Below are 10,428 nucleotides of genomic sequence, written 5' to 3'. Positions count from 1 at the left end.
GTTCGGCAGCCCGGACCTCACTGGAAAGGCTAGATGTCATACAGGGCCAAGGACTCAGAATATGTAGTGGGCCGTTTCGGACGTCCCCAGTGGCTGCATTACAGGTGGAGATTGGGGATATTTATTATTATATTCCATTGCAGATTAGGAGACAGCAGCTGGCAATTAATTATTGGGTCAACCTACAGGGACATGGGGTGTCTCATCCTGCAAAAGGGATTTTACAGGCATGCTGGGAACATGAGCGAAGACAGAACACGAGCTTTGCGTGGGTTGGTAATACCCAGTCGAAGGAGATGGGACTGTATGGAAGGGAGTTTAGTCCAATGGTAGGTATTCCTGTAAAACCAACATGGCTACTCCCGCCTCCAGTAGTTGATCTAGAAGTGTTGGAGAGACTACAAAAAGATAGGGATGGTGTTGATCCAGCTGATTTCTTTAAGAGACATCTGGAAACTGTGTATCAGGATTTTGTGGCCATTTACACAGATGGTTCAAAAGATCCAAGGACAACACCTACTGGGTTAGCATTTGTAGTGCAAGAATGTGGGGTGGAAGTCAGGAAACGTATTACAGGTCATCTGGCTGTATATACGGCAGAGCTGATGGCCATACTGTTGGCCTTGCAGTGGGTGGAGGAAGTCAAACAAGACAGAGTAGTTATTTGCTCTGATTCATGTGCAGTGTTAATGAGTCTCCAGTCCTTTAGCTCACATAGCAGACAAGACCTGCTTTATGAGGTGCTACAAACCCATGGCAGGATTAAACAGATGGGTATTCAGATAATAATTATTTGGGTCCCAGTCCATGTGGGGGTGGAGGGGAACGAGGCAGTAGATGAACAGGCTAAACAAGCACTTAGTAGTGGGGATGTTGATGTTGAAGTTTCAATGGGCAAGGCAGAGGCAAAAATATTGATATTTACAGTGATGGTGCAGAGATGGCAGGAGCAGTGGAATAGAGATAATAAGGGAAGGCATTTATTTCAAGTACAGAGGAAAGGGGAGGGGAGGACGGCATGAAGGGAAAGAAGAGAGGAGGCTATTTTTACAAGATTAAGGGTGGGACACAGCCAGTTGAATAAGACATTAAATGTGATAGGAAAGCATCCAACAGGAAAGTGTGATTATTGTCAGGAAACAGAGACTGTGGAGCATGTATTGCTACAGTGTGGGCAGTATCAGAGGGAAAGAAAGAGGATGGGAAGGGGATACAGGAAGTTAGTTTAAAGAGTATATTGAGTAGCACGTCATTAGATATAGTCTCAAATATTTTGTTATCTTTTTTAAGAGAAACGGGGCTGGCGGGTAGGATTTAGTTTCTCCCTGTTTCTGCCCCACACTCCAGTACAATAGGTGTCGGTAATGCACCATAACGTTGGATGCCAACCGCTGATAAACCCCACCGAAGAAGAAGAAGACTTCCTGCCTTCTAGCTCAACGATGTCGTCCTGTTTTGAGGTTGGTGTTTTGACGAATGATATCCTTAAATAATGAAAAGGGGGGTTTTATTAGTTGTGATGAAGATAAACAATTATTGAAAATCAATATGCCATTTGAAATGTGTTAGTGTACCCAATGGAGAGCTCGTATCAGTACTTCCAATGTCTTTGTTTACAGTCCAATGGCCAGCGCTAACAGCATTAGCTAACCGTTAGCTAGCTAACGTTAGCTAAATTGCTATAATTTCAGACCATTATCTTTCTAACGCTTAGCTAGTTATATATTTCCAATTTGCTTTTAGCTACTGATGTTTGTAGTGGATTAGCATGCTACGTAGCAAACGTTACCTTGCTATGTCTTGCCACTGTAACGTACAGCACGGATCTGACATGTGAGTTAGTACTTTATGCAAGCTAGCTAATAAGCTAGCTAATGTTTATGCTATTTTCATAGGTATCTGCGTCGGTCAGTGATGAACAGACTGATAGTGCTGCATCTCAGAAAAGAGAGGAGAGACTCCGAAAATTCCGTGAACTGCATTTCAAAAGGGTGTGTGTTCAAAGGTTCTCCTATTTCAGACACATTTTAGTAACGTCATAGTAGCCTATCCTCATTTGAGTTCAGAAGTAGCTTGAGTTTACATGGTATATCTTGTCTCTGTGTTCTTTGTATTCAAGTTCTGGAATGTATGTATTTTGTGGTATCCATTGCAGAATGAAGCGCGCAAGCTCAATCACAAGGAGGTTGTGGAGGAGGACAAAAGACTGAAGCTACCAACTAACTGGGAGGCTAAGAAAGCCCGTCTGGAGTGGGAACTTATGACGGATGAAAAGAAAAAGGTACCAGTTTATCAACCGACTTAATTATAATATATTAATTATATATGCCATTTAGCACATGCTTTTATCCAAAGCAATTTACAGTCATCCTTGCATACATTTTACGTATGGATGGTCCTGGGAATCAAACCCACTATCCTGGCATTTTAAGTGCAATGCTCTACCAACTGAGCTACAGATGGCCACTGCTATGTTGAACATAATTATTATTACAGAGGCACTGCTTTCTGGATGAACCGTCACATGCGTAGGATTATGTTTTATTTTGTTGGCTGATCACAGACAGCAGGATGTCAGAAATCAACTGCAAGTTGTGTACCTTAGGATAATAGATAAGTAATGTTATAAGTTATCTAGTAATTGTATGCACACTGTTGCGGTTTAGTGACTTGGTGTGTCTGTGAGATTTCAGGAGTGTGCGGCCAAAGGGGAGGACTATGACCGGGTGAAACTGCTGGAGATCAGTGCTGAGGATGCTGAGCGTTGGGAGAGAAAGAAGAAGAAAAAGAACCCTGATCCAGGATTCTCAGGTGAGAGATACTACTCTTTTTTTTTTTTGCGAACATAACAACCATGCCTCAGCTGGTCAGTTTTTCTGAACAAGAAAACTCTGGTTTCTACTTATAGGCTATAACTGGTAAGGCCACATGGTCAGGAAGAGCTCAGGTCCTCCTCTTTAGCTGAGGGCCATTCAATCATGGGCTTGGAGAGCACCTACCAGTATGTCATGCTGTACATCCTCAATCCATATATATTTTTTAATCAAGCTATCATCTAAAATAAGATATACGCCTGGGGAAACAAGTGGGAAAGAGTGACTTTTTAATGTAGAGCCTGGTTGTTTGTGAAGACCTCAACTCCACAAAGACCAGTCTGAAATGCAGCAGAAATTAGATTGTGGAAGACAGCTACTGGAGGTGGTACAGTCACTCCACCACAGGGTAGCCCTGAGGAATTCTGGGTGCGTGTAAAGACCCCTTGGGATACATCATTTTTAACTGCCTCCAATTTAATCTGCCAAAATGGATCACTGCATTCCCCAAATATGGCTGCCATCTGTTGCATCAAAATGTCTCTGAATTAAACCTCTGGGGAGAAAATTATCACCAGAGGGGCTTGAAAGCAGGGAAAGCGGCCTCCTCATCTCCCCTAACCAGACGCAGGTTTTGTCACAGAGCTTTGCGCCTGCTTGTTGTTTGTTCCGGTAATTATAACCTCTCTTGTTTGCTGCCATTGGCCCGCAGGTTACGCGGAGGCCCAGCTGCGACAGTACCAGCGCCTCACCAAGCAGATCAAACCAGACATGGACGGCTACGAGAGGCAGCGAGAGCAGTGGTGAGCCGGCGCCCCCTCATAAAACTCCTCTCTCATTTTCCATTACTGAGTGTCTTTGATATTGTCTACAATGAGTCGGCCGTGCAGGGTTGCCTCCCAATGTCCTCAAGCACAAGTCGTATATATTGGTTTTGAAAAGGCACATGTTTTAAAGAAGACTGTTTCCCCCATAAAAGGGGTACCATTACATTTTTTTATTGCGTCAAACAAATGGATAATTGACGCTGCTATCACACAGTTTCACTGACCATGTGCAGAAAGCATTCACTTAAATCCCAGGCAGTGTTCCCCAATCCTGCCCCATGGTTAGTTTTGACATTGTCACAAAATCATTTAATGTCTTAAAAGCGTCAGTGTGAGGCATATGCTCAGAGAGGAACGGTATGGTTATAGTTATGGTGGGTTTTCTTGATCAGCCAAAGATGAGTTCAGAACCCACAGGTTTTTCCCCTTAATTGCTGCCACATGTGGAGCTGTGAAGGGTGCACTACACTAAAGCATAATGTTCCCAGTCATAGAGATGGCTCATATTCAGCTTGGAGAGATGGATGGCGTTGAGGAGGATCATTATAATTGATATTGTGTTAACCGACTCTCCTGTTCTGTCTCACAGTGGCGAGGACTTCCACCCCACATCCAACAGCCTGATCCATGGGACCCACGTCCCATCCAAGGAGGGCATTGACCGCATGGTGGACGATGTGGAGAAACAGTAAGTGTAATAGAGACGAGAGAGATCCTATCCCCCTCTGACCTCCCATTTAATGCACTGGAGTCCAAAACAAGGTCCATTTGTGGAAAGAGTGAAAGCCCTCTGTGAATGGGAGAGGCAGACATGTGCGTGCATGAAGCCAGGGCATATCTGATGCCTACTGAATGAACCCCAGTGTTGGGAGCCTGATGGGGCTGGCTGATAAGGCTCTTTTATGGTATCACCCGCTGGGGAGGTGCTGGAAAACTTGTCTGTTCTTTCTAGCTTAGTGGGAGTGTTGCCTAGTTAATGAACCCTCATCTCTAATTCACACCCCTTAGATTACCACAGTTTCTGTTGCATCTGCATGAATGGTGTTAAATTTGCCAGATAGGCTGTCAGAAGAACGGATTTTCCCCAATCCAATAATGCATGGCATGCCTTTCAAAATAAAGGCCATGGAATAGAGCAGTCGAGCTGCACATTAGACCTTCCATACCAGCTACGGTCAAGTCCTGAAGTCCCTCACACCTGACCAGCATATTACCTTCCCTAGTGTCCCTGGGTTACATTAGCCTTCTATCTTTCTTTTCTCTCCTCTTTGCGCCCAACTATTTTTGGGAGTCCTTGTGTTAGTGATGCTCCTGTGAGAGATTAGACAGGGAAGGAGCTGCCAGGGCATGACGCACATCTCCGCTTTGAAGACGCACTAAGTAAAGGCTGTGAGTTAGCAAAGTGACTGTGTGTGCCAGCCTGTGTGTTCAAGTAGAAGAGTAAGGTTTTCCATTGGTGCTTTGGCATATGAAATTGTATACTGTCTTCGTTTAGGGATTGTTGCCTGTGTGTGATTGAGTCGTTCTGGAGAGGTCGGATTTGATGTAACTGAATTAGGTTTTTCTACTATGATTGTTGTTCTTTTGGTTTGTGAGTTGTGTGTGTCCTTGACACTGATCCTTTGCTGTTCTTCACAGGATTGAGAAGCGGGCCAAATACAGCCGGCGCAGGGCCTACAACGATGACGCAGACATCGACTACATCAACGAGAGGAATGCCAAGTTCAACAAGAAGGCAGAGCGGTTCTATGGCAAATACACAGCCGAGATCAAGCAGAATCTGGAGAGAGGCACAGCAGTCTAACTGGACTGGTCATTCTAATTGACGCTACCATTTCCACTGCTTTGTTGTAACTGAAGGCCATAATTAGTCACTATGGTTACAGGACCGTACATAGAACATAGAAACCCCATTTCAGTTGGTGACAATGCTTACGTATCTGAGATCTAAGTTTGTATTTTGTCGCTGACATTTCTTTAGAGGCATTTTATAACTAAATATGTTTTACTGTATTGTTACTAAAACACTTTGAATTACATTTTTACATTTTAGTCATTTAGCAGACGCTCTTATCCAGAGCGACTTACAGTTAGTGAGTGCATACATTTTTCATACTGGCCCCCCGTGGGAATCAAACCCACAACCCTGGCGTTGCAAGCGCCATACTCTACCAACTGAGCTACACAGGACTACTTGAATCAGGTGGAATAGCTAACTCTGAGTACAACCTGAATATTCTTGTAACGCTATTCCTGCCTTTCTGTCAGTGTTTATGGTATGTATGAACACGCATTTTGTTTAAATAAAACTTCTTAAACGTTTTTGTTATCTAGCAGATTTGTAGGTCTTGCTGAATGCGGTCTTGGTTGGATGGGGGGGGGGGGGCTTGTCGTGAGCGTGAGAATGAAACACTATCATTCATCTTAAGGCTACAGTGTGTCCATCAGTTATGCCAGCAGAAGAATGTGCTATTGTAGGTGCACGAGGAGATAAAAAAACAATTATACAATTTAATCGTTATCGCTCACATCTCTGTTAAGCCGACTGCCCCCAAGCAGAATATGAGCTAGGAGAGACTTGTGACCTAAGATGAGATCAGACAGTCAACAGATTCCCATGCTATCTTCACCCATCCCCTGATTCAGTTTCTCTTATTCTGTATCAATGCACACTATGGGTTATTAGAAAATACAATGTGGGGGTTCTACAAACACATTGAATAGAATTTGATCCTCATCCTTCCTAATTTGAATCAGACATCTGTGTAATGTTTCATCGGCGTTACTGAATGTGTTCTGAATAAGCCTCATGGGGTTAGGTAATAAGATGGGGAAGAGGGGTTTCAAAGGCTAGCGTGCAAGAAAACATTTACAAGTTGTTTATGATTTCCTGGTAGATGAGGATGGCGTGTGGGGGGTATACACCCTAGTCAAAACATCATATAGGATTTTGTGTCACCTGTATCAGAATCCAATTGGGATTATATTAGACAACTTTTTTCCTATTGGGAATCAAAAGTCATTTGATTGGATCCCATAGGTTTTTGATAAATCTTTTGATAAGGATTTTGTCACCCCAATCAGAATGCTATTAGAACTTTTTTTCTAAATTGAACCCATTAAATTATAGTTTGTCATTAGTTCCAGGACAATACAACAACATTAATTACAAAATGTCCATTGATCGGTTCTATGTCATTTCTGTTTTATTCACCTGTAAGGAAGCCTGTCCCTTTAAGAGGGAGGTAGCTCAGTTGGTAGAGCATGGCGTTTGCAACGCCAGGGTTGTGGGTTCGTTTCCCACGGGGGGGCAGTATGAAAAAAAATTAAAATAAAGAATAATGTAAGTCGCTCTGGATAAGAGCGTCTGCTAAATGACGTAAATGTAAGAGTGACTGATGACGTCATCCTAACTCCCAAGTTTAACACGTCACTTGTGGCTGTGCAGAGAATCTCCGGTTTTCTAACATTATTATTCTATCTGTTTTATGCTTCACTGTGCGTGAATGAAAGAACAGTGAGTAGAGTATTTGTTTCCTGACTAAGTTGTCAATGTTTTAGACATATTTTCGTAATTGTGCAGCATTTTATGCACTCGTTTTTATGCTAGCTAAAACACTACTGTTAACCACATTTTGCCTGTCAGCTGACTAGCTCGCTAGCTAAATTGTAACTATTTGTATGTGGTTTTTGAGTCTAGTTTATTATTGCTAAATGTATGTGCCTTATTATAGGCAAGACAACCCCATTTTCACTATTTCTGGTAGATCCCTGGTAGAAACATCCTATACCATTTTGGGAACCAGTCCTATTGGACTCCTATGGGATTCTGTCCTATATGATTTTATCTTATAGCATCGTATAGGAATCCAATACAAAAATAAGGTCTATAGGATACAGTCCTATAGGATAGGTTCCAAAATCAGAGGATTTGCTATTGGATTTTTTTTATTGGAATCCTATAGGATTTTTTGATTAGGGCAATCATGTCTTTGATATTTGATTCTACTTTGCAGAGTTGTTGGGACCCGGCCTGGTTTGGTTCTCAGGTGAGGGTTGTTTCTTTTGAATTATCCTCTGATCAGCCTGAGGATATTGGCTGAAGATGATGTAAAACAGGGGTGTCAAACTCATTCCATGGAGGACCTAGTGTCTGCTCGTTTTAGATTTTTCCTTTCAATTAAGACCTAGACAACCAGGTGAGGGGGGTGCCTTACTAATTAGCGACCTTAATTCATCAATCAAGTACAAGGGAGGAGCGAAAACCCGCAGACACTCGGCTCTCCGTGGAATGGGTTGGACACATGATGTAAAGGAAATAAATAATACAAAACGTTCATTAATCAGCTTACATTTAAAGCAAAAAAACTATGATAGTGCTTTACCTTTTTGCCTCATGGAGGGCCAACTTTGGCAGATATCTTTAGTGGTCCTAAATGGTCAGCACCATTCATGTATAGGTATGTCCTCTTCCTTTTCACTATTGGGCCTATCCACAATCATGTGCCTGATGAGCAGGCAGTGACCCACATATACTGTGTCATGTTTTTCCATCAGAGAGATCACATGAAAGAGCTTTTCCCCCAGTACAATGAGAAGAGAATGTGATAGGTTAGCCAAAAGGCTTTTGTTGGAAGTTATTCTCTTTGAAGATTGATGAGATAAGAGTGTTTATAAATTGGAAATCTGTTACACAGTGATAGATAACTCTATTGTTAAAACACGTATATGGTACAGGGCTAGGTGTTTTTGAATGAAAATTGAATTAATGTGATTTACCCAAATAGATGCTTGGTATCCCTGGTAGGATAGAAAATTAAACATCAAATAAAGTTTGCCTGCAAGGGTTGACTTTTAGCATTTTTCTCAAGACAAACTGAAAAGGCGTTCTGTGTTCCACACACAATGGAATCCTTTATGCCCTTCTGTAAACACTCGTTTTTTTCTCTCCTAAAGATGTGTCAAGACACTTTTGTGTTATTGCCAGAATGTTCCCGATTTAGGGCTCTATTCAATCAGATCCACATTACCCGACATCTGCATAGTGGTTATTTTGATGGTGTACGAGGTGGAACTGCATTTGAGCTGTCAAATCCACAAGTGGCTCCCGGCATTATACCTAAAGCGGACATGTTTTACTTTTTTCTTTTTTTATTTCACCTTTTATTTAACCAGGTAAGCCAGTTGAGAACAAGTTCTCATTTACAACTGCGACCTGGCCAAGATAAAGCAAAGCAGTGCGATAAAAAACAACAACACAGAGTTACATATGGGGTAAACAAAACAAAGTAAAAAATACAACAGAAAATATATATACTGTGTGTGCAAATGTAGCAAGTTATGGAGGTAAGGCAATAAATAGGCCATAGTGCAAAATAATTACAATTTAGTATTAACACTGGAATGATAGATGTGCAAGAGATGATGTGCAAATATAGATACTGGGGTGCAAATGAGCAAAATAAATAACAATATGGGGATGAGGTAGTTGGGTGGGCTAATTTCAGATGGGCTGTGTACAGGTGCAGTGATCGGTAAGGTGCTCTGACAACTGATGCTTAAAGTTAGTGAGGGAGATAAGAGTCTCCAGCTTCAGAGATTTTTACAGTTCGTTCCAGTAATTGGCAGCAGAGAACTGGAAGGAATGGTGGCCAAAGGAAGTGTTGGCTTTGGGGATGACCAGTGAGATATACCTGCTGGAGCGCATACTACGGGTGGGTGTTGCTATGGTGACCAATGAGCTAAGATAAGGCGGGGATTTGCCTAGCAGTGATTTATAGATGACCTGGAGCCAGTTGGTTTGGCGACTAATATCTAGTGAGGACCAGCCAACAAGAACGTACAGGTCACATTGGTGGGTAGTATATGGGGCTTTGGTGACAAAACGGATGGCACTGTGATAGACTACATCCAATTTGCTGAGTAGAGTGTTGGAGGCTATTTTGTAAATGACATCGCCAAAGTCAAGCATCGGTAGGATAGTCAGTTTAACGAGGGCATGTTTGGCAGCATGAGTGAAGGAGGCTTTGTTGCGAAATAGGAAGCCGATTCTAGATTTAACTTTGGATTGGAGATGCTTAATGTGAGTCTGGAAGGATAGTTTACAGTCTAACCAGACACCTAGGTATTTGTAGTTGTCCACATACTCTAGGTCAGACCCGCCGAGAGTAGTGATTCTAGTCGGGTGGCCGGGTGCCAGCAGCGTTCGATTGAAGAGCATGCATTTCGTTTTACTAGTGTTTAAGAGCAGTTGGAGGCTATGGAAGGAGTGTTGTATGGCATTGAAGCTCGTTTGGAGGTTTGTTAACACAGTGTCCAATGAAGGGCCAGATGTATACAAAATGGTGTCGTCTGCGTAGAGGTGGATCTGAGAGTCACCAGCAGCAAGAGCGACATCATTGATATACACGGAGAAAAGAGTCGGCCCGAGAATTGAACACTGGCACCCCCATAGAGACTGCCATAGGTCCAGACAACAGGGCCTCCGATTTGACACGTTGAACTTTATCTGAGAAGTAGTTGGTGAACCAGGCGAGGCAGTCATTTGAGAAACCAAGGCTATTTAGTTTGCCAATAAGAATGCGGTGGTTGACAGAGTCAAAAGCCTTGGCCAGGTCGATGAAGACTGCTGCACAGTACTGTCTATTATCGATCGCGGTTATAATATCGTTTAGGACCTTGAGCGTGGCTGAGGTGCACCCATGACCAGCTCGGAAACCGGATTGCATAGCGGAGAAGGTACGGTGGGATTTCGAAATGGTCGATGATCTGTTTGTTAACTTGGCTTT

At 42.7% G+C, this 10,428-nt stretch overlaps 1 protein-coding gene and 1 long non-coding RNA gene across 2 annotated transcripts; both read left to right on the top strand.

Annotated features, from left to right (window-relative positions):
• Positions 1–1,316: 1,316 nt before the first annotated feature.
• On the top strand, positions 1,317–5,962 carry LOC121539192 (pre-mRNA-splicing factor syf2-like). The gene is made up of 7 exons (XM_041847509.1): positions 1,317–1,460; positions 1,896–1,991; positions 2,156–2,281; positions 2,694–2,811; positions 3,526–3,616; positions 4,230–4,328; positions 5,279–5,962. The coding sequence occupies exons 1-7, from the start codon at positions 1,365–1,367 to the stop codon at positions 5,442–5,444; spliced, it is 792 nt and encodes a 263-aa protein (XP_041703443.1). The 5' UTR covers positions 1,317–1,364; the 3' UTR covers positions 5,445–5,962.
• A 1,003-nt stretch (positions 5,963–6,965) lies between these two features.
• On the top strand, positions 6,966–8,489 carry LOC121539193. The gene is made up of 2 exons (XR_005995328.2): positions 6,966–7,157; positions 7,657–8,489. It is a non-coding gene; the product is annotated as an uncharacterized LOC121539193 (long non-coding RNA).
• The last annotated feature ends 1,939 nt before the right edge of the window (positions 8,490–10,428 follow it).

Source organism: Coregonus clupeaformis, chromosome 25 (genome assembly GCF_020615455.1).
Source record: "Coregonus clupeaformis isolate EN_2021a chromosome 25, ASM2061545v1, whole genome shotgun sequence".
NCBI lineage: Eukaryota > Metazoa > Chordata > Actinopteri > Salmoniformes > Salmonidae > Coregonus > Coregonus clupeaformis.
This window is presented reverse-complemented; position numbering and strand designations above follow the sequence as displayed.